The 23,899-nt window shown below is 32.9% G+C and overlaps 2 protein-coding genes across 5 annotated transcripts in view; both read left to right on the top strand.

Moving 5' to 3' along the window:
• LOC126691705 (phosphatidate phosphatase PAH1) overlaps positions 1 to 5,962 on the top strand; it is a 35,377-nt gene extending 29,415 nt beyond the window's left edge. For both annotated transcript variants that reach the window (XM_050386806.1, XM_050386805.1), the window contains exons 3-11: positions 67 to 656; positions 761 to 834; positions 1,808 to 1,892; positions 3,728 to 3,814; positions 4,129 to 4,201; positions 5,025 to 5,068; positions 5,153 to 5,281; positions 5,363 to 5,467; positions 5,591 to 5,962. In XM_050386806.1, the coding sequence (XP_050242763.1) occupies positions 67 to 656; positions 761 to 834; positions 1,808 to 1,892; positions 3,728 to 3,814; positions 4,129 to 4,201; positions 5,025 to 5,068; positions 5,153 to 5,281; positions 5,363 to 5,467; positions 5,591 to 5,647 (1,244 nt within the window). In that variant the 3' untranslated portion in view covers positions 5,648 to 5,962. The remainder of the gene's footprint in view (positions 1 to 66; positions 657 to 760; positions 835 to 1,807; positions 1,893 to 3,727; positions 3,815 to 4,128; positions 4,202 to 5,024; positions 5,069 to 5,152; positions 5,282 to 5,362; positions 5,468 to 5,590) is intronic.
• A 2,032-nt stretch (positions 5,963 to 7,994) lies between these two features.
• Positions 7,995 to 22,997, top strand: LOC126691704 (uncharacterized). Of its 3 annotated transcripts, XM_050386803.1 has the most exons (19): positions 7,998 to 8,167; positions 8,327 to 8,523; positions 9,520 to 9,741; positions 9,893 to 9,988; positions 10,879 to 10,931; positions 11,105 to 11,201; positions 12,285 to 12,358; positions 13,009 to 13,126; positions 14,197 to 14,307; positions 15,547 to 15,623; positions 18,837 to 18,903; positions 20,466 to 20,531; positions 20,860 to 20,967; positions 21,140 to 21,270; positions 21,457 to 21,523; positions 21,655 to 21,719; positions 21,792 to 21,885; positions 22,170 to 22,240; positions 22,357 to 22,997. In XM_050386803.1, the coding sequence occupies exons 2-19, from the start codon at positions 8,374 to 8,376 to the stop codon at positions 22,685 to 22,687; spliced, it is 1,998 nt and encodes a 665-aa protein (XP_050242760.1). In that variant the 5' UTR covers positions 7,998 to 8,167; positions 8,327 to 8,373; the 3' UTR covers positions 22,688 to 22,997. The 3 variants fall into 3 exon arrangements, with proteins under 3 accessions (XP_050242761.1, XP_050242760.1, XP_050242759.1); XM_050386804.1 differs by having other exon boundaries at positions 7,995 to 8,523; positions 22,362 to 22,505; XM_050386802.1 differs by having other exon boundaries at positions 7,998 to 8,523.
• Positions 22,998 to 23,899: the final 902 nt, after the last annotated feature.

The raw sequence follows: 23,899 nt of genomic DNA, 5'->3' as shown, positions 1-23,899 counted from the left end.
TATGGGCTCTCCTGTTGTTGACCTTATAGAGTGTTTATCTTATTCTATCTGACTTATCATTTGCAGGGTTTGAGATCTCACTCTGTAGGAAGGAGCTTCGTCCAGGTATGGGCTTAAGCGCTGCTGCTGAATCCTTTAATGCACATCGCATATCTGCAGAGGAGTTTAAAAACTCTGCACCATCAATCATTAAAAATGAGAATCTAATCATCAGAGTTAGAGAGAGGTACTTGCCATGGGAAACTGCTGCTCCCCTGGTTCTTGGAATGGCTGCATTTGGTTTAGATTTACCTTTTGAGCCCAAAGATGCGATTCCTGTGGAACAAGATGGCACACCACAGCCCAGGGATGATGATTCTGGACACGCTTCTTCATCAGGACGCAGATGGAGGCTCTGGCCTAATCCATTTAGAAGAGTCAAAACAATTGAGCATGCTAGTAGCAATTCATCGACTGAGGAGATCTTTGTTGATTCTGAATCTAGTATTTCACATTTTGGATCAACTATGACGTCACATGATGGCAATGATTCCCCTCGCAATCCATATATAAGGACCAATGTTCCCACTAATGAGCAGATAGCATCTTTGAATCTGAAAGATGGTCAAAATAAGATTACTTTCAGTTTCTCTACCAGGGTTCTCGGAAATCAACAGGTTTGTTAATCATCTAGTATTTAAATCTTCCAATATGCAAGTGATAGCCAATAGAATCGGATTTTTGCATATTTTAAAAGCTAAGCCACATTTAATTTTACCAGGTTGATGCTCATATTTACTTGTGGAAGTGGAATGCGAGAATCGTAATTTCAGATGTTGATGGAACAATTACCAAGTAAGGCTATTAAATCTTATGCTTGTTACTGGAGCTTGCTAAAAATTAGTGCTGCTATATTATGATGTTCTTTGTCCTGTCTACATTTTCCTTTTCTTTTCTGTTGGACATAATTTTATAAGATGACCTAACCAAATGCTGGACCATAGCTACTGTATGCATATGATTCTTTTAAACTTGTCAGTATGTATACATATCATTAGCGGGAGCTTCTCCTGAATGGTCTTCCAATTTTATGGTTTTATTGATGTTATTCTCATTATTTTTGTTTTTGGAATGTTAACTAACTTTAAAAAAAGAAAAGAAAAAGAAAACATTGAGGTTTGACAGAAAGGTTTATTTGTCATGTACATGTTATTCCATGTGCTGACACAGGTGATCAAAAATTCAATATAAAATCATTTTTTTTTGAATTTCTACTTTTATCCATAATGGCATATTTTGTGATGCAATTAAGTGCACTTATGGACTCCTTCCACAACCAAAATCATTTTTAAGCAGGACATTTTATGGTTCTTGCTGATAGGATAACAAGCGTCTATTATCAGATTTGTGTTTCTGTTCCATGATTGTCTTTTCACATGGTGGGCGATTTTATTTGTCTTGATGGTTGTGTAAACTATTTCATGGAAATGGTCCTTTTCATTTTTGTTTATTACCAGGTTGCTTAGGCCTCATTGTGATTGAAGTTGGAACATTACACATATCTGGAGATAGGGGAGATAAACATTAGAAGTATGGTATTAAGTAAATGATAGTGGAAGAGTGGAACTAATGACTTGCCAAAAATGAAAAAAAAAATTCTTTTTCTAATGGAAAGAAGAAACTCTTCGTCCATAATGAGCTCTAGTTTTAATGCAACTATGAGCATTGTTGTTGCCAAAATTGATTAACTTATGTCTTCCAATTAACTATTTTGTATGATATGTGCATTACCTTGATCTTTTTATTTATTTATTTTTTTCCTTTCCAGGTCTGATGTTTTAGGTCAGTTCATGCCTTTAGTTGGAAGGGATTGGACGCAATCTGGGGTCGCTAGACTTTTCTCTGCAATTAAGGTATGTCCTTTTCGAAACTTAACCTTCTCAGATCATCATTTGAGTTGTGTTTATTCCTCAGTCCTTAAGGTTGTGTTTGAATGTGAGGATATATAATCAAGGGATTTGAAAAACAATTGCTAGTATAAGTTGCTTGATAATAATTTGACAAGACAAGATGATTTGAGCTTTGAAGAACCTAATTGTTTCAAATCCACATATTATTAAAGCTCAAATCCATCCATAAATTTCATCAATATAGTCATTTATATTAAAAATTGAAATCCAAATCCTTCTTTTTAAATACCTCAATCCAAGTGAACCATTAATATTACTGAAGTTTGAGGAGCCAATTTGATAAAAAGAAATTGTTTACTTTGGAAAACAAGGGGAGATTTTATGATCTGAGATATGAGTCCAAATGTACTTTTCAGGATAAGAGTTATTTGATTTAGCCATGGGCAAGGGTTTAACTATGGTGCCATTTAGTGGTTAGCCGAGGTTAAAATAGTCAGTGTCACTTTTTGTTCAGTTACAACTCCAATCTAACCAGAGAACTATTATTCAACTTATAGTATCATTTTGCATCTGTTCTGTGGTTTGAGCACTGGTTTTGCCATTACATAGCAGGGAAGCGCTTGTTTTTATAGTATTATGCTTCTTCTATAGTTTTCTTTTTATTATTTACCATTTGTTAATTTTTAATTATTTTTATATGTATGCTGAATCTCTTGCTTTTCTCTTGGTGGAATATCCATGAGAATTTGATGGCCATCCAGCACCAAGTCATATGATGTGAATGCAAAGGGCTGGCTTGCTTTGCGTCTAGTTTTTATGGGACATTTATATATATGTGCGTGTGTGTGTGTAAACTACCAATTGTCTTAAAAGCTTAAACTGTTAGAAAATAGTGAAGTTAAGCATTTAACCATTATACTAACACTCCTCATGTGTGAGCCTAGACTCCACCTCTTTTTAAGTGGAACCTAACTTATGAGATTTTTTAACTTTTTAAATGTTAGTTGGTAGAGTGGAGACAATGTTCGAACTTAGAACCGTTTGTTCTAATACCATGATAAACTACCACTTGTATGAAAAGCTTTAGGAAAGGATAAATGTAATCATTTAACCAATATTCTAACTAATTTATTCTTTTCCCCTATTCTATTTTATTTAAAGTTATACTCTATTATTTCCTTAATTTACAATTTACATGTTATTTTTTTTACCACTTCTACTAATGTTATTTTTGGTCTTTCTTTATTTGAATCAATATAATCATATTGTTAAATTAACGATTCTCCCAAAAGCTTAAGTTGTTAAAATGGGAGATAGAGTGGAAACAAGGATCGAACTTTGAATCAAGATCTCCTACTCTAATACTATGTTAATTACTGAGTCTCCCAAAAGTTTAAGCTATTTGGAAATGATGAATTTATTCATTTAACCATAACTTTAACACATTTTTTTCTTTATTAATTTTCTGTGGAAATGTTAATTACTGATTTCCTAGTTTTGTTAGATCATTGCAAAATTAATGTGAAACAAGGCATTACCGTCTTAGCTCCTGCTTCATAGAAGTATGTAAAGTAATAAATAACTTTTGGAAGTATTTGCTTTCTTTGGAGTTTGGGGCATTACCATCTTAGCTTCGGTTTCATAGAAGTATGTAAAGTAATAAATCACTTTTGGAAGTATTTGCTTTCTTTGGAGTTTGGTTTGAATGATAAATGTTATCGAGCGGTGTGGTTGTTGATTTAATGCCTTCAACTATTCCCCCCCTTCCCCCTGATAATGATATGGCATTCTTATATATGTTGATATCTAATATTAGGTCCTGTTTTTATTTATAACAGGAGAATGGATATCAGCTACTGTTTCTGAGTGCACGGGCAATTGTTCAGGCATATCTAACTAGAAGTTTTTTACTCAATCTGAAGCAGGTACCAAAATAAAATGGTTTTTGGTTGACTGGCTCCCTTATTGGTTGAAAATGGAACCAATCTGTGAGATTGTATACCTTAATGAAAGCTTTAGCATTGAAAAATAAGAGTTGCTAGTGTCGTGGCAGCAGCTTTGGTGTAGCCTTCTAGTTTCTTTGAAGGGTTTGGGTCCTGATCTAGCACCTAAAGAATTGATTCCTGTATTCTCTGTGTTGTGTATTTGGCGCCCTGGATCATATCATGGGCCATAATGATGCAGCTATGGTGCTGATAGAATTGTAATAGCTGAAGTGACAACTCTTTTGTACATGCAGGATGGAAAAACTTTACCAAATGGACCTATTGTTATTTCACCTGATGGATTATTTCCCTCCTTGTACCGAGAAGGTGAGATTTTTTTTTCTTCCCATCCTTGAGAAGTTATTTAATGTCAGTAACTCAAATGGGGTCTCCTTCATCCTTCCTTTGTAAGAGCAAGGTGGAGGGTGAGATCATGGGTTCAAGACCACTACTAGGTTTGCATGTAACTTACCAATTAAAAAAAAGAAAGTAATTTGCATGAAATACTTTAACTTGCATCAAGTTCATGGTACAGTTGCCTATAGTGCCAACACTGTAAGGGTAGACTCACTGATTGCTCTCTAGCAAATATGATTTCTGTCAGAATGATTAGTGGTTCTAGTGATTTTTATACTGCTAACAATATGCATAAAAAATTGTTCCCCCATCCAGCCAGGAGGAAAAAGCGCATAGTAATATAGCAATTATAACACTCAAATATGCAAATCTAAATGTTTGGATTTCTCCGTAGAGTAAATAAAATTTGAGTTAAAACTAGCTTCTAATGAATTTAACAAAACATCAAACACAGTAACTGAAATAGTTTTACCATTGCCTTTAGTTCACCTTTGATGTATGATGAGGCTAGTTGCATGCTCTAATGAATGGGGGTATGCAAGCTTATAAATACTGCCTAGGTTTGTTGTTTGCATGTAAGTTCTTGTTCAAATGGCACTTCCTCATCCCATGAGAAGGGTGAGAAGGGTGAGGCTGTGAGGTTAATTATTGGGTGTGTGTGTGTCACCAATATATATATATATATATATAGAGAGAGAGAGAGAGAGAGAGAGAGAGAGAGAGAGGTTTTCCTGTTGATTACTTGGCATGGCTTATTGACCGGTTTGTTTTTTTGTCCATTTTTTGATGGCAGTAATAAGAAGAGCACCTCATGAATTCAAGATTGCATGTCTAGAGGTAAATAACAAAACTCAAACCTCATTACTGGATGCTTATTTAGAAACGTTACTAAGCATATATGGTACAATATCATATTTGCAGGATATTAGAAAACTCTTCCCTTCTGATTACAATCCATTTTACGCGGGATTTGGAAATAGAGACACAGATGAATTCAGTTACAAGAAAATGGGGATTCCTAAAGGAAAAATATTTATTATCAACCCTAAGGTATTTATCCCCAACTTATGTTTTTCACTATTCAGTTTTAGTAATATTTTGGTTCACTAGACAGTTTGTATAAACTGGCAGGGCGAGGTGGCCACTAGTCATCGCATTGATGTGAAGTCATACACGTCTCTACACACTCTTGTCAACGACATGTTCCCTCCAACTTCGTTGGTTGAGCATGAGCAGGTAAACCTTAGATTAAAACAGGGGAAGGGTGTGGGTGCAAAAAAAAAAAACTGAAGAGACATGTCATTCCTATTTTTTTCATGAATATCTTCATGACAACTTTGATTATAAATAACTGTGCAGGAAGAATATAACACGTGGAATTTTTGGAAGATGCCATTGCCGGACATTGCTTTGTAGGACCAATATCAGTGGCTAGGGTAACCAACAAAACATGGGTGCACTAATCGTTCTTCTTGTTTGGCTGTTTGCCCTGGCTTTATGCTGGAATTAATGCTTCTGGGTTCATTGGTGGCTTATCTACACAAGCAGTCGGGTTTTACTGGAAGTTTTGAGTATTTGATGGGTCATTAGATCTCTTACTGAATAAAATTTCTAGTGATATTTAGCCGTCCCCCTTGTATCCATAATTTCAGCTTTGTTTCTTTGGAATTTGTATGATGTATTGACACTCATAATTCATTAAATGAACATGTATCCAAAGATTCATAGCAAGCTGTGTGTACTTCTCGCCTATCCAATATCTTTCATGATGAGCAGGTGGTTTTGTAGAAGCTTTCATGCTTGCATCTAGTGATTTCATGGGAGCCAATGATGCATCATGACAGTCCTAGCACAGTGATGATTTATTTACTAGGTATGCGGGAAATGTTGTGGACCTTTGTAAAAGTAAAGCGATGGTTCATGTCACACGAATTTTTTTTTCCTTAATGAAAAATATCTTCTTCTATTCCATCATGACACTATGTACAAGCTATTGCTATGAAAAATATTAAAATTCCTGTAATGTCAAGAACAAATTAGCTCAAAGATTAAAAAAAAGAAAAAGAGAAAAGAAGTGTGTATGTATCACTTCCGAACCGAAAATAAAGAAATCATACTCTCCTAATCAATGAGAGAAAACATACATGGATGTCTTAGGATATTTAAATTTATTGGATATAAAACTTATAGTGTGAATCTATAAGGATTTTGAAAAGAGATTTTTAACTTAATGGGGTTTGATACATGTGTATATGAATAATAAACTTATAAAAAAAAAATGTGAATAATAAGTTAGCTAAAATAGAAAAATTAAGAATTTTAACTTGAATTTGACAAAGCTTTATTGAACTTGATGAAATGCTGTAAAGGCTAAAGCCCATATTTCTCCAAAGTTCATTGTGTACTAATAATACCCTTATGTGTTTCTCGACTCTTTGATAACAGTGTTGTGGAAAACCAAACAATGCTAACCCCATTGTAAGTTTTTCCCCTTGCTAACTGTAAGGACACGATTGGTAACGACCCATAATAATATTGGGTTCGCACGTAAAAAGGCCCAAACAATATCATTTATAGAGCGTGAATTTGAAAGGTTAGGCCTCAGTCACAAGACGGTGGTTTTCCATGGTGTTCGTACATAATTAAATCGTGATCGTCGTAGGAGTCTTTCTCCTGGAGGCAGGCTGGGAGGCTCTGGTTTTTGGCCATTTTTCCCAGCCCCTGCTCTGGATTGCTTACTTTTCCTTTTATACTAGCCTGTGTTCCTTATCCTTCATCCACGTGTAGGATCGACTTTTTCAAGACTGATACTTGTCCCATCAGCCCATATCCAGAGTGGTTGGGGGTGGTTGTAAAAGCTGAGGAGTATGGCTCTGTCAGGTATAGAGTATTGAATGGCAGTAAGGGTAGTTTTCCCTGGTCGTTATACTTTCCAGCGTACCCTCTATTGACCTAGATATTTTAGATTTTTTCCAAGCTGTTCCTATACCGTTTTTGCCCTTCCTTCCAGTGAGACCTCAGATACGTCGAGGACAGAATCATCCTCGACTGAGTATCAAGACTATTTGGACTTTTATTACCTATCCTCGACTATAACCTTTCTCGGCTCGGGCCTTGGGCCCCAATGTAAAAATGGACCATGGCCACAAATTATTGGACCCCACACTAACAAATAGGGAAGGTTATGGGGGTAGGGTGGGGTGAGGTCAAATCATTGGTGCTTATCCTGACTTTTAATAACAGAAACAAAATCTTTATCAAGCAATAATACTCAATAATTAATTTTATATATATAAAGGGACTAAAATAAAAGTTTCATCACTAAAATTTGCATGAAGTCCATTTTTCATTCTTAAACTTAAAAAGAAAAAAAAATTTGTCCTCAAACTATTGAAAATGTTACTCTTTATTTTTAAGAGTTTTTTTTCAATAATATATGGAAGAAAATATAGATAAAAAATAACTAGTAATTCATGTACTTTAAAGTACATGTAGATAATGTTTATAGTTGTCATATATTTGAACAAAAATGATTGGATAAAAAACAGTAAAAGGATGGGCTTAACAAATTTTTTTTTGGGTTGTTGGGAGAAACAGTTAGAAAATGGGCCTGTAATGTAATTGGACTAGGCTTTAGACTAGAGGGTTCATTTCTGATTTCTCAATAGATAATAGTTATTTATCGAAATCGAGCCCAAAATTTCAAAATAACAATTTAAAAAAGAGGCTGATCCGTAAAATCGAGTTTTGAAAATTGAAATCAGAACCGAAACCAAAGGCAAGGGACTCGAACTAGATAATAAAAACCAGAGAAAGAAAGAGAAACAAAAGAAACAAACGTGTTTTCACTTCACAGCGACGCGGATGCTCCTTTGACTTCTTCTTCTTCTTCTTCTCTCTCTCTCCATTTCTCTCTACCTTTCTCTCTCACCACTGGTTTGTTTCTAACAAAAACCAGTCATTATAACTGAATTTTTGGATTAGCTTCCATATTCCTCTGTTTCATCCATAATACAAAAGTTTTATTATTATTGTTGTTTTTTAGATTTGAAGATTGATTCAATCTCACTTTTTTCATTCACATTTTGACCTAAGAAAAAGCATATATATAGAGACAGAGAGAGAGAGAGAAATAGGTGATCATGTCGTGGATAAGAACAGCGGTGACCAAAGCGGTGGAAGCTGGTGGCGGAAACAACCTGACTCGCACCGTCCGCAACTACGCTGACTCCGTCGTCTACCACGCCGGTAATGCCGTCTCCGAGGGCGCCAAGATCATCCAGGACCGCATTGTAATTTTCCTTATCTTTTTATTATTATTATTATCCATATTGCTTTTTTTTTTTTTTTTTTTCAGAATTAATTTTTGACTTGCATTCCTTTATTATTTAATGTGTCAGTATAACCTGCATTTCCATTTACATGTATCAGTATTACTACATATTTTAAAAATCTAACAGTTGAATGTATGTTCTTCACGCCCTGCACATGTCAAATTTTGTGTGGATGCAATATTATTTATTACATGATATAAAAGCATATATTTTATGCATAATTTTAAATTACAAAAACTTGCAATTTAAACAATTTATTAATAACATAACTATTAATTTTTGATTTTTTAGAAATTTTGCAAATATAGAGGATATAATAATAAGATATAATTTAATGGTAGATTTGTCAAAATTCACTTCCAATAAAAAGATAGATATTGAGTAAGGTTGTAGTTTTAGGCTACAACTAATTTTGTAAATAAATTTTGTCTTTTACTGATTATTAAAAAGGTTAAACCATTAGGAAATAGTGAATTTAATTCTTTAATAACACTTTTGTTTTGAGCTGTGGTGGGCCAGATATAGTAATTTATTTCTTTTTATTTTGAGCTATGATGGGCTGATAAGAATTTTTAATTATTTAATCTAACACTCCACCTTTATTAAGTGGGACCTACAGCATTATTATTATTATTATTTTCAAATGGGAGGTAAGGTACAACAATGTTTAACTTAGAACCTTTAGTTTTGATACCATGATAAATTATGATTGTCTGAAAAATTTAAACTATTAAGAAATGGTGAATTTAATAATTTAATCTAAGCTTAAGCTAAAATTCTTCCGTTTCAGCTTGTAATTTAGTCTAGCGTTTTGGTGGAAATTGAGTAATGATGAGCAATGCTGGTTTTGGAGGGTTGGGTGCATTAGTGATTGTTTCTTTAATTTCTTTTTTAATCAGTGCTTTTTTATTATTCTCTTGGAGTTTGGAGATTTACTTTGAAGTTGTTGATCAGGGTCCTCGGAACTTGAAAAGCTTTAAGCACACCTTGAAACAATTGGAAGAAATGTCTGTGTCCTGTAGAGGGGTAGAAAGGATTCAGTTACTGAGAAGGTGGTTGGTTGCACTCAAAGAAATTGAAAGATTATCATTGGGTTCTAATGACCACAATGAAAAGAATCCCGAAGAGCGGCTTACTTTTGATGATTCCAAGGACTCTCCTAGAAAACCTAATATGGTGAGGAGCAAACCTGATTTTGTTTTTCTTAAGTTTTATCTCTCTTTTAAGTGTGTTTTATTATATATGACAATGTTGTGTTGGTTTTTAGAATTTGCATTTTTTTTTTGTTTGATTTGCTTTTTAATAATTTGTGTGCAATGGTGAACAGGTTTATTATGTGGACTCTGACATGGTTGGTGAACCAAGGAACTTTCGTAATGTCTTTCTTCAGAGTGAAGCTCTTGAAGGCATAACGTTGTCTATGGTATGTTGAAAACATATCCATCTTCCTGTAGGTATTTTGTAAACTTTCAATGTTTTAGTGATTTAGTCTTTAAAGCTTTAAATTGGCTACTAGAAGACAAGTATTGATAAGAGAGGATCATGCATTTCTTTAATAGTACCTATCTATCTCTCTTGGGTCAAGGAGGAAGGGTAAGGTTTGAGGCTTTAGTTTGGATTAGAAGCTTAAGTTAGATTGAAACAAATGGCTGCTGGTTGAAGGAGGGGTTTATTTTTGATGATCTTGCTCGAATTGGGATTTAGTCTATGGTTGTCATCCTAGAACCAATGGTTAGAAGGGCGTACTATGTATCAAATCTCTTATCCACTACAGGGATGGGCTATGCCCTTGCGTATTATGGAATGTGCAAGGTACTCAATTTAGTTTCCTAAACACATTTATAGTGTATGATACTATGATTGTATCCTATATGTTCAAGGTCATTTTGAATTTGGATGTTCTTTGCTGTATCGAATGGACCTTGTATTAATGATATAGCAACAGTTGTGATTTGCTAGGAAGTATTGTAAATACTTTAGGAACTTTTCATTTTTATTTTTTGTTTAGGAATATAAAACCTTACTACCTGACATTTTTTATTTTTCATATTTTATCTTTTAGAAAGTTCTGATATTGCAGCTGATAAGTTCTAGCTCAAATGGCACATCTTTCCCTTGAAATACCTGGGTAGAGGGTAGGTTGTGCATTCAAGACCCACCGAGTGCATGTGTTATTAAAAAAAAGAGATAAAAGATTGGCATTGCGATACATATAACCTTCATTCCTTAGTGCCATTCTTAATGCTATTTCCGATCTTTGTATTTGCTGATCCATGGAGTTTAACCGCAGGTTAACTCTTTTTTATGAATCAGATTCTTGAAGCACCAAATGAGGAAGAAGTTCCACTACTTCTGGAGATATATGGGTGATTTGTCTCTATTTCAATTTTCTTTTAATCCCTAATAACAGCTTCTTCGGCCTATTCTATTTGCTTGGAATCATATATTTGGTATATTGAAAAAAGAAGATGATCAGCGCATATTTCTGCCTAATATTATTTGATTTCCATTAAACTTCCTTGTGGTATGTTTCATACAGGCTCTGTCTTACCGGAGGAAAGGAAGTTCATAATGCTATAATCAGCAGTGTATGTGATTTGGCAAAAGCATTCTTAGGATACCAAGATGAAGTACTGGTAATGACATGATATGCATGCTTATTGCATTAATGTGCATGTGTTTAATATAAGCATTATACCCTTGAGTATCATGAGGAATGGACACAGGAACTTGTTTTCACAATTTGATTAGAGACTTTCTGTTGCTGAGAATTTTAAATCTTGAAAACTATAGATTCTTGGGTGTTTAAACTCACAAGAATTAGAATTTCCAAAATTTGGCAGTTCTGTTGTTTGGATATACTTAGAATTTGATTTTGACCATATTTTAGATAAACATTTTTAAAAACATTACAATTATACAAACTATATATATAAATTTTATCTGTTTAAAATTGTCTTATACAAACTCATTTAGGAAGTAAATAATTAATAATTTGAACATTATTGATAAATTTTAAATGACAAAAATACTCTTGAACATTGATAAACATCTTATTTGGATGAAAAATAATTATTTTATTTTCTAAAACTAACTCTATGGAGTAAGTTTTTTTAAAAAAAAAAGACAGTCAAAAGTTGAATTTTAGTGTAATGTAGGCAATTCTCAGAAATACAAGATATACGAGAATTGGCATTTCTTACTGATAAGATAGGAGTCATAATTCCTGTGCTTCATGGGAATTGAGACGTTCATGGGAATTACAATTTGTAACTATTTTATTAAATAAACAACCAAATTTCATGAATTAACAAGAATTAAAAATTCCCACCATGAATTCCTACATAAAGAACACACCATTATAGAATTTCTTTGCTAGGAGTTTCGAAAAAGCTTTATAAATTTATCATCATTGCTGACAGACACACACTGCTTCTTATTGGCTGACATTCAATTTTTCTCTCTTAATGTAAAAAGATTATTTTACTTTGGATCCTAATCTGGCCATTGATCTATTTGATTTATTAGTACTAGTCATTTACTTATTTGACAGTAATACTCAAATATTGCCGCACTTTCCTAGTAAGCAATATGGTGCACTTCACATAAAATCATTGCTGTTGTTTACATTTTACAATGATGTTACAGCTGGATTTGTTAGAGTTTATGTGATCCAGCTGCTCTCTCCTTTAACTCTTCCTTTGATTTCCACTTTTCAGGCAAAGCGAGAAGAATTGCTCCAATATGCTCAAGGTGCAGTTTCAGGATTGAAAATAAATGCTGATCTTGAAAGGTGGTCAAGGATTTTTATTTTTTTTATAGTTGAAATTTGAGGCTTACAATTGGTCTGCTAGTTGTTTTTATATGCAATTGTAGATATTATGGATCAAAATAACTGCTGCATGCTTCAGTTCTGATGATCAGCAGTTGTCACTGGACTTTGTTGTCTCATGTGTGGTTAAATAACATATGTTTTATAGCTACGTGTTTAAACCTTGATGTGAGGGAACTTTGATTTTATATGCAATTGTAAATTTTTTTTATCAAAGTGACTGTTGCTTGATTGACCTTTTATGGGTTAGTACTTGGCTCTGTTACAATTAGTCACAGATATTGTGTACTAAATCTACTGTGTATGTTGTGTGTGGAGGGTTTGTTTTCTTTTGTTTGCCTCCAGAATACCTTTCTGCACTCTTACCTGGTAAAGCAAGGTTTTGAGGAAACCTTGTAAATTAGTTGATTTCTTGGCCAATGGATATTCCATATCCTATAAGTTTGCGGTATATGATTAGACTATCAAGTCATCATCTGCATGCTTTACCTATTGGATTCGAATTTGGCTTGATGGTTCCAAATCATAGTTGTTTCTGTGTTATTTATTATTGCGTTGAAATTTTAATTCTTTTTGTCCACTGTTTTTTGTGTCTTGTTTTCTGCTCTCAGAATAGATGCTGAAGTTAGCAGTCTAAAGGAAAAACTTGATATAATGAAGGAATCCCATCATTCTTTAATTGAAAGAAGTGCAAAATCACATGAAGAAATGACTTTTTCAACTGTAGAGGTGAGATTGATCTTCTCACTCACACACACACAAACACACACATGTCAAAACACCAATGATTGGATACTAATAACATTAAACAAATTTGGCGTGAACTTTCCATTGCTTGGCAATTCCTTTATATGTATATATTTAGAAGTTCATTGTTCAACAGCAGGTTAAAATTTTTACTTTAATAATTGTTCTTATGTGCACATGGTTATTTTAATTTCAACGTTTTGACATTTGTACTCCCATTATAGTGTGACCTCTCTTTCCATAGTGTTCCTATATCATTTTTGAAATTTATAAATACATAAAGGTAAAAACAAAAAAAAAATCTCATACAAGACCTATGTATTCTCTCGGTGTCTTAAGTTAAAGGAACTTGTCAGAAAAAAAAGAGTTAAAGCCATAATTTGATTAAAAAGTTGTCTTTTAACATTTTGTTCTTTGAGTTCAGCATATCCATTCTTCTATATATATATATATATATATATATTTTATCATATTTTTCAGGATGCATTGAGTATTTTCATAATCATGTGCTTCAACCAATTGAATCAGGGTTTCCTTTTTTCAATGAATTTCATTCTTATTCAAAACACACACCCACGCACATAGAGCATTCTGTTTTATTTTAGCTGATATGGAGTAGTTGTGTGCTGAAGGCAAGTAGTTGAATGGTGGAAATGATATGTTGAGACATATTGCAGTGATATCCTAACTCTTATTTACCAGGGAAAGTAAAACTATTAGAAGTTTTACTTAGTACCCATTTGGATACTGATTATTGTAGGAGCGTCTACGTTTCACCTTTTTTTTTTTGAGAAGATCGTTAACTGAGTTCTAGTGGGTCCCGTGCACTGTTCACGGGACCCACAAACCTTTCATTAAAAATGGGTTCCACGGCACTATTTACATATTTAAAAATTATTTTGCTACATTATTTTCAGTTTTCAGCAAAATAAGCGGTATCCAAACAGACCCTTAATGTTTAAAGGCACTCTTAAATCAACTTTGCATTCAATTTTTGACTTGGGCAGCTTCTTAATAAGATTATTAAACTGAACTCGTTTGTTTCCTTGCAGACTATAAAAGAAGAAATTGCACAAGTTCAACTATGTTCCAAGTTGGAGGCACTCTTACTAAGGAAGAAATCATTGAGCAATGGGGATTCTCAAGAACTTCACGCTGAAAAGGTTTCATTTCCTTGTGATATTGGTCATTTATGATATTTCTCCCCTTCCCGAAGTGTAACCAAAATTCTAAACTGAGTCTTTTGATGCTAAGTTAGTTCTCATTTCTCTAACTTAGGACAAATGAGGTCTCAAATAATCAGATATTGGATATGGTCAAAACAGTTTTTGCTATGCACCTAACCAAGAAGCACCCTAAATTTTGTGTAAGAGGAACAGATCCATGAAGAAAGATTCAAATATTTTACTGGCTGTTGTCAGCATTGTCTCTGGCAAATCCTCCTTATTTGTTATTTTTAAAATGACTAGTGTACTACAAACTCAAATATGCCTCTGGGTGACAGATGGAATGTGTTCAGGCCCCCATATTTTTTTGGCCAGGTAGTCCTCTCGTTGATAATCTCTTAAATGAAAATTCAGGGAACTTGTGTACAATGGTTGTTGATTGAGATGTGATGCAAAAATTGCTGCGGTGCTGCTGCAGCTCCACCACAGCATGTTCTTGCTGTACTGCTGCATTGTCTGAATTCAAAATATGGTTATGTAGTTTAAATTGCCTTGAGGCTGTCATGCCTATATCTTAAGCATATTGACATTTCTCCTTTTTATGTGCTTCCTTGAATTAGTTTCTCTTAAATTAAGACAGTTTTCTGAGTATTTTTAATTTCATGGTCTATATTTATATTTAATTAATAGAAAATTATTTAACTGTTAATAAGCATTTATGAATTTAATTTTTTCTATACTACATAGACTTGCATAAGGAGGCTTGGTGCATGCTTCTGCTATGTGTCAGGTTCATATAACCTCTAATTATAGGATACAGAAAGATAGCTGCAGTATTTGCATGTTGGTTTTCATCTTTTGTACAAAAATGAAGTGTATATCCAGCAAAGCCTTCTGATATCGGTGCTTTTACTAATCTGTTTAGTCTGTTCAACCAAAAATAAATAAATAAATAAAAATCAAATCATAAAAAGTAACTTAACAACAATACAATGAGTTAGGGTCATTTTCCTCTCAATGTTGGAGTTACTTGCTAGATATGTCCATTGGTAAGCAACTAGAAGGCACACTCCATACATGTATCCGATATAAATACTTCAATGCATTTTGACTAGCTCATGTGAAATTTTAAAAACAATGGTATTGTGAAAGTGATTCTGAAGTTACAACCAGAAAATGTATTTTTTAAATTTTCCAGTATTATGATTGATGGTCCTAAATTGGTTCATGTTGCAGGTAGATAAATTGAAAATATTATCAGAATCTCTTGCTAATTCTACCTCAAAAGCTGAAAAACGCATTTTGGACCACAGGTATCAAATTATAACTTAGAACAACTTCCTTTTGTGTTTGTGTTCTTGTGTGCAATTTTCTTGGCTTTAGTTTGTATCTTTGCCTGAGCAAGGCTGCATATGCTTCAATGTACATACATGCATGGATGCATTTGCTTGCATGTTGACATTGTATGGTTCTAGCTTTGTAGGACAAGGGATGCCCACTTTTTCTGTAAAGATAAGATAATAAGTGGAGATTCTCATTAATGGGGGGTTTTTAAAAGGAAAATGCCAACACTACTACCAATTTCACTACAAAAATTTTACAAATTGACGTGACAATGAATGTAATTGGTGCCACATCAACATGATAAATAAATTTCTTAATTACTTTTTGTGTGTTGTGTATAAAAGTTAACACATCAGTTTGTAAAGGTTATGTAGGTAAAATTTGCAGTATCCCTAGCAATAGAATCACTCTTTTTTCAATTATCACTGCTTTAAGATATCAAGTGGCCCATGGGTATACCATTTTCTTTGTGTCCCTTTCATACCAATTAGACTAAGCAAGTCATTGTATAAAGTATCTTCTATGTACGAATTAGAATGATCAAGTCATTGCATTAAGTAACAAATGATATTTAGGATTTTATTTTCTCCCTATGCCCTTCATTCTTGCACTATTAAAATAACAATTTCAGCTGTTCATATTTTTAGTCTTTTTTTTAATCTTAAAAATATTAAAAATTAAGAATATTATGGATTTGATGGTAAATAACATTTGATTAATATGAAATTTGACATGCATGTTAAAGCATGAAGTGAACATCTATTTAATGGTGAAATTTTAAATAGGACAAAGTTTAGCTACAAAATTGGTTATAGCCTAAGGCTATAACTTCCTTTAAAAAAATTAACATCATTACATATTTTGAAAATCTAATTGTTAGATTGTATATTCTTTACGCTCTTTAATACACATGTCAAATTTTGTATCAATCGGATATTATTTATTATATGATCTATAAGTTTATATTTTATGCATAATTTTAAATTACAAAAACTAGCAATTTAAACAATATATTGATGACATAGCTATTGATTTTTAATTTTCTAAAAATTTTGCAAACATGGAGGATATAAGAAGAAAATGTAATCCAATGGTGGATTTATTAAAATTCATCTCCAATAAAAAGATATTAAGGTTGTTACCTTAAGTTACAACCAATTTTGTAACTAAACTTTTATCCTTTTAAATATTCATCCATTTAAAAGTTATTAAGTAGTGTAATATTAATAAAAGTTACAATGGGTATGAATATATGTATGCATGTTTATAAAGACAGTGTTCTATTAAAAAAAAGACTAATCATTCAAAAAGCAATGTCAAGTGGTTGAAACAAGGGATAGAACCACAATTTGGGGGCCTAAAGCATGAAGCAAAAATCATTCAAGACTGAGAAATATACTAAGATTTAAAACTAAGTTAACACATGAAAAAATAAAACTAGTGTCTATTCAATGTTAAAAAAATATAAACAAAAGAAAAGACAGAATTTGTTTCTTAATACATTTGAACTGAATATCTATCAAAATGGAACTCAATGTTCTTTTAACTCGGGAAAATCAATTATGTACTAAATTTCACTGCAATTACCTTACCATGATAATCTCCTATTTATGGAAACAAATTGTGATCATGCTCCACTGAACTAATATCAATTTTACTGATTTTAGTCATTTGAAATTTTGTATGAGAATTTTCAGAATTTGGGATATCAACATTAGAGGTTAGCAATGCCGCATTACCAGTATTGGCTTATGAATTTTTTACATTTTTCCTTAAAATAAAATTTAATATTATAGTTAGCTTTCCCATAACATCTACAAATCAAATAAAATTTATATTTAGTATCTCATTATAGTTAGTAGCTGCCATGGATGAGATTGGGATTTATTAACTGTAGGGTTATTTATTTATTTTTTAGAGGGGGCCACAGAGAATTTTTTTTTTCAGGAATTACTGAGAGAGAGAAATAAATAGTTTACATTTATAAATGTAGGAATATGTACAATCAATTCCTCTAATCGATTGGGTTCTTTACATACAAATTCAAAGTGAAAGTCAACGGTTTCCAAAAGTGAACAGGGAAAAAAAAGTATAGACATTATCTAAATGACAAAATCCCCAGTTCAAGTGAAGCATGCCTATCTTTTAAGCATATTTATCATCAAGTTCAATTGTCATGCATTGCCAGTTTTAGAACATGATAACAAACAGTTGAGTGAAGAGAATTTAGGGAGATTGACTTCCTAGTCTAAAAATACCCTAATGGTTTAATTTGAGTGATTTTGTTCTCCATTACTCTTTGTAATAGAGTTGGCAATGTAATAATATAAGTAATGGTTTAAATTTATTAGAAATTTTGATAATAAGTTTTAGATTGAACTTATTATCCTTTTTATTGAGAAAATTTTGGAGCTTTTAATTGATGAAAATTTTGCAGTTTTATAAAACAAGAGGCAAAATAAATAGCATTTTGCATTGATACATCTTCATAAGTAATTAGATAATTATTATGATTAGAGAAAACAAAATCCATTTGTATACTAATTAGAGAAGAAAAAATTGAGATTGATGGTACTATCTATAATATATTAAAATTTATATCAGTTTTGTAATTGAGGTTTGGGTTCTTAAAAAAAAAAAAAAAGATCCCTTAGTCTACTGCAGTTTGAGTTTTGAAAACATTGTTGCATTATGATTTTATTTCTAAGGAGAAATGAGAATTCAAATAAAATAAACTACAGTAAAAGTTATACGGTATACGCTTGGAGCAAAAGAAGGTATTCATTAAATAATTTAATTGGGACAGGCAACATAAACAATATTGAACATTTGAACTGTTATATGGAAAGAACTCTAACGTATGAGCCTCATGGGTGTAGTTACTGAACATCAGTGTTGTGGTAGATTAAGCTGATATTTTTATAGGATTTTTTTTTGCATGAATTTTAGAATAGTAATGGTGTATTACAGCTCAATGCATTTTTCCGACATGTCAGAAATTTTCCCTTCTGTGTGCTTTTTGTCTACTTGAAATATGACATGGGAAAAGGTGGGAATATTGACTATAAAATGGCTTGTCCTGACCCATTTCTAAGTTCACACTGAAAGTTTTTGTTGCTGTCCTCCCCATTTTGTTTCATTCTATTGGTCTTTCTTATTATTAACCTCCATTTATCAAGCAGGTCTCACAAAGAAGAAGCTCTCCTGTTTCGTGTGGCTAAATCCAATGAAGTTAACCAACTTGAGAAGGTGCACTGCCTCTTTTTGTTTTTTTTTTGCATGGTACTTATTTTTTCTCATGAGAAGTTACATTAAGGACTGTAAGAGAGCATTCAACTTAGGGATTCTCTTTCAAAGATACATAATGTATGGAATAAATTACCATGAGTTTGTTGTACAAAAGCTTCAAATATCAATAATGTGTCTTGATGCTTGTCCATTTGAGTACTGCATACTCCCAATTTAACACAATTTTTATATTTTTCTCTTTTTATCCTTCTCCTTATCTCTATTGAATAATAAATGAAGACCTTCATGTTTAGACTTCCTTTTCCAATTTCTTACCTTGACAATACAAATTTTAGCCATAGAGGTCATAATCTTGAGGTTTGTAAAACCAGACTCACTAGACACACACACACACACAAACTCACACACATATTTATCTAGGGTTCTATTTCCAGTCAAGAAAGATCTTGTTTATTATGCTTAAATCGAAACCTCTTATTCGATAGGAAAGATACTACAAGGAAGAATGAAAACATAAAATGTAAAACATCCAAAGAAAAGTTTCTGCTCTATGGATTTGATACATTCATATTGAACGTAATGAATAATCATAGAAGAATGGCAAGAAGAGCTTCTTTTTCTTTCTTCCCAGTTTGCCTTAATAAGCTTATTCAGTCCATGGTTTCATGGACTTTTGTACTTTATGCACTTGATTTGTTTTTGTCCCAGATGTATACTTTCTGTATACTCAGGTGACACCCTTCTTCTTTTTAATATATTTTTATTACTTGTCAAAAAAAGAAACTACCAGCAGAGAATCTTCTAGTTTCACTTCTGAAGTTTCTTTTTTTTCTTTTAACAAATCTCTCTGCTACACTGCTCTTTTCTGGTGAAATTTCAGCAGAGTTTCAGCCTTTACTTTTTCACAGGATTTGCTCTCGTTTATTGAAGTGCTGCCCTCTATTTATTGGGCATGAGCTGGTAGAGGCCTATATGAAATTAAGCCAATTAGATTGTGTTTAAGTAATTTTGATTGTTTATGATGAGTTTCTCATCCATTAGGACTTCATTTTCTGATCAACTAGCTGCTGCCAGCTATGGTTTATGTCATCCAGAACAGCATTCTCAAGTCCTACGTGCTTTGGGAGTCTACAAGGAAATCTCTTTTGATCCCAGAACATATATGCAGCTTGTGGGACCTAAAATGGGCTTATTGTAGCTGCTAGAAAATCTCCATTTATGGGCTTCGAATGATGTCCATATTTTACATGCAGTCAGGATATATTCGGGCCTTTAAAGGTTCTTTTTAGAAGCCCAATGCTGCCTTTTTAAACCATTCCAGTGCAGGCATTATTCTTTAATTTGTAAAAGCTTATTTGGACCATTTCAGGACTTGTTTCCAGAAATTATAATTTGATTGCCAAAATATTTTAGAGAATTGAAACTATTGTGCTAAAATCTGATACCTATGAAAAGTTTCTACCTTATATGATATGCAGTGGACTGTTTTTTTGACAATAGCTTTTGTTTGTTTGTGATCCATTTCATTATGGTTTTAAACAAAAGATTATGGCATTTTCCAGGAATTGGTGGTGGAGGTAGGAGAACTTGAGAAGCAAAAAGGTGAACTTGAAGCTGCATTGAAAAAGGTTTTTTTTTTTTTTTTTTTCTTTCCTCCTCCTACCTGTCATATTGGTACTTCTAAAATGCAAAAGAATACTTTAAGGTGATAAGGTCATCTTCGATATTGTCCAATTTGAATTTGGTTCTGCATGTTCTTTAATTTGTATAACCGTTCGGGAGATTACTTTAAGTAAGACCATTTGGTTTTGATCCATGAATCTGTACATGACCACACGCATGGAAAGGTGAATTGCCAATGTTTGTCCTATGCATCCTTTAATCCTCAATATGACTCCTACTGGGTCTTTCCATTATTCTTTGCGGTGCTTTCATATGGCTAAGCATTTACTGTAGGTCAATAGCTCTTTGGCTGCGGCTCATGCACGGCTACGCAATGTGAGAGAAGAAAGAGAGAATTTTGATGAAGCAAGTAATGAGATTCTTGTTCATTTGAAAACAAAGGTATGTAAACCTTTCTTACGTCCTTTGTCACTTTTGATTTATAAATATGAAGATTTAAGTTTATATAGTTCTACTCTGAGTTTGAAATTATAGCATGCTGCAAACCATTTTCATTTTGAATCTAATGATTGTACTAAAAAAATATAACAAAAAAAACATTGTTTGATTGTAGGAAGATGAGCTGTTGAGATCCATTTCTTCTTGTAGAGTGGAAGGCAATGTTGTTGATACATGGATCCATTTTCTTGATAATACCTGGGTTCTTCAGACCTCATACACAGAGCAAAGGGAGAAGCAGGTCAAGTATGTATGCTTGTGTTGCTCTGATTGGCTAAAATATCTAATGCAAGCACTCTTTGTTGGATAGATACAGTCTTAAAAACCAGAGTTTTTTGCTTTTATGTTTCATGTGCTTACATTTTGTGTCCATCTCATAATTGTATTGTGAGTTCATTGTGTTTGATGATGTTTCTTTTTTGCATGCTCTAGTGGTGAATTGAAGAGATATGGAGAATATTTTGTGAATTTGGTTATTCATCTTCTTTCTGCTTACAAGGTATTAATTTAATTATCTCAGCTAGATTGTTTCATTGAATGTAATGTTATGCCTCATTTCCAGTCTGTTTCTGTGATATGCTATGCTTGCCTATTCCCTAATTAGCATGCATATCTTGAATCTTAAATTAGGAAATGTTGGGGCCTTCCATTACTCGTACTAGGAAACTTGTGGACAGCTTGAGTTCAAGTCAAGGGTATTTTGCTATATTTCTTTTAAATTTTTATTATGCCGTGAAACCAAGCCTCTTATTGTTCATTTATATCAGGTCAGAAATATTGGCTAGCGCAGCTGATGAAAGTTCAAAAATAGCAAAGCCAAGGAAACAGCTTGAAGAAGAATATTTGGAGGTTGAAGCCAATGTATGTATGATTCTTGTGTTTGTTTAAATGACATTTTGGCATTTTGCATAGTTTCAATAATATTTTGATGTCAAATTTCACTCTAAAAATTTGCAAGATCCCATTCATTTTTAAGTTCTTCCTAAATTCATTGTGTTCAAAACCTTAACCCTTCATGTCAGCACTCATATTTTTGAGTTGTTGATTACTTCTTTTTTCAACTTAAGCAGTCGGGGAGTGTACTATGTTGCAAAATTTGAGCTCTTATCTACTTAACAAACACATTCTTCTTTTTTTTGACTCAGTTTATAACCACCATAAGTTCAGTGGACTCCATTAAAATGCAATTATACATTCAGAATGAAGGCATTTTCAGGTATGCAGTCTATAACTAACTTTCCCTCCCCTCCCCCATTCCTCCTCCACGCTGCACTCTCTACTCTCAATATGAACCTCACTTGAAATGGAATACTTGGTGCACTTTTCATCCAGGAAAGATAATCAGAAGGTCAAAGAACTGTTTGATGCCCTTGAAAAATTAAAAGACGAATTTGAATCAATTGGGAGACCGAGATTGGAAATTGAGACTCCAACCCAAAATCAAGAGACCCCATCCAGTGATAGGCCTCATCAAAGTCCACACCCTACCTCTAGACAGAGTGTTGGGACCCTGCAAAACAAACAAGATAAGGTAAACCACTCTTCCTCGAATAAGATTGTAAACCAATCGGACCGAGTAGCAGAAGTGGCAAAGAAAGAGTCAGAATTTGGGAAGGTTAGTGGAGATGACTTGGCAAACGAGATAGGTGAATGGGAGATTTGATGCCATTGTACAGGACTAAAAACCAGAAGCTGATCAGCAAGAAGATAAAGACAAAGATCATTTTTAATTTTATAATTCATAGAGAAAAGAAAGCATTTGTCCCACACGAATTTCTTCCGTTAATTACTGAACAGATCACCCCCACACCATCTTCAAGTGGGAGTTCTCTACCTGTATATTGATTTGATTTTTGAGTGATGCAATATAGATACCGAGCATATGTAACTTGTTATCCTCGTACATCCGAGGTTTGTCATTTTTTAAGTAAACTTTTATGATCAGTTAAAAGATGCCCGAAAATTTGAACCAAGCATGAGCTATTTTCCACCAATCTCCTCCCTTATTTGTTGCACATGGTATGAAGGGTCTTGTTGCGTGGTTTGATTAGCAAGCTCCTTGTATATGACCAGTCTCTTTCACCAAGGTTACAGGTTCAAAGATTGACTAGTTGCCAACTTGTACAATATTTGGGAAAGTTTGACGAAAAGATGTTTACAAATGCTACACATTTAATGAGTACAAGTATTAATATATAAAAAAAAAATCAAATCAGAGATTTTTTTTGAAAATAAATTTATCTAATTTAATTTAATTTATTACACCCTAAACTATGTGGTCTATCTAATTTATCTAATTTATAAACCACATAGTTTAGGGTATAATAAATTAAATTAATCCCTATAGTTTTAAAAGAGAAAAATTACTCTAACCTCCTCTGAGGTTTTTTGTCGTTACACTTAGTACTCTTCTAGTTTAGAACTTCTAGTTTAGAATAAAGCACTTACCTCCCCAAAATACAAACTATTTACATTGACTTCACCTAAATGGCTAAAAAAACGTTTAAAAATAATACCAAAAAATATGGTTTATACAATCCCGAATTTCCTATTAGAGGGGTGTGAATGACAGCTTAAGTAGATGGTGAAATATGAAATTTAAAACTTTTTTTTCAATCATCCAGGGGAGGTTACTGTAAATAGATTGCATTTTAAAGAATGTGAGTATCTTATTCCAAACTAGAAGGGAGGTAGTGTAATAACATAAAAAACCTCAGGGAGGGTTAGTGTAATTTTTTCATTTAAAAAGTAATAAATTAAACTCTGTATATTTAACCTTAAACACAATATTGTTTCAAGTAAAGGGTTTAATTTGCTACATCCCCTAAATTATAGGGTTTAAAATGTAATTTTCCAAAACTAATTAAATCAAAGT

Source organism: Quercus robur, chromosome 7 (genome assembly GCF_932294415.1).
Source record: "Quercus robur chromosome 7, dhQueRobu3.1, whole genome shotgun sequence".
Lineage (NCBI taxonomy): Eukaryota > Viridiplantae > Streptophyta > Magnoliopsida > Fagales > Fagaceae > Quercus > Quercus robur.
Note: the sequence above shows the minus strand (reverse complement) of the source record. Positions and strands in the feature narration are given on the sequence as shown.

Bases quoted from the DNA above. Each gene is read 5' to 3' on its own strand.
- LOC126691704 (XM_050386803.1), top strand. From the start codon at position 8,374: ATGTCGTGGATAAGAACAGCGGTGACCAAAGCGGTGGAAGCTGGTGGC. The intron at 8,524-9,519 runs GTAATTTTCCTT...GTTGTTGATCAG, and splicing joins AGATCATCCAGGACCGCATT to GGTCCTCGGAACTTGAAAAG. The intron at 9,989-10,878 runs GTATGTTGAAAA...TTTATGAATCAG, and splicing joins AAGGCATAACGTTGTCTATG to ATTCTTGAAGCACCAAATGA.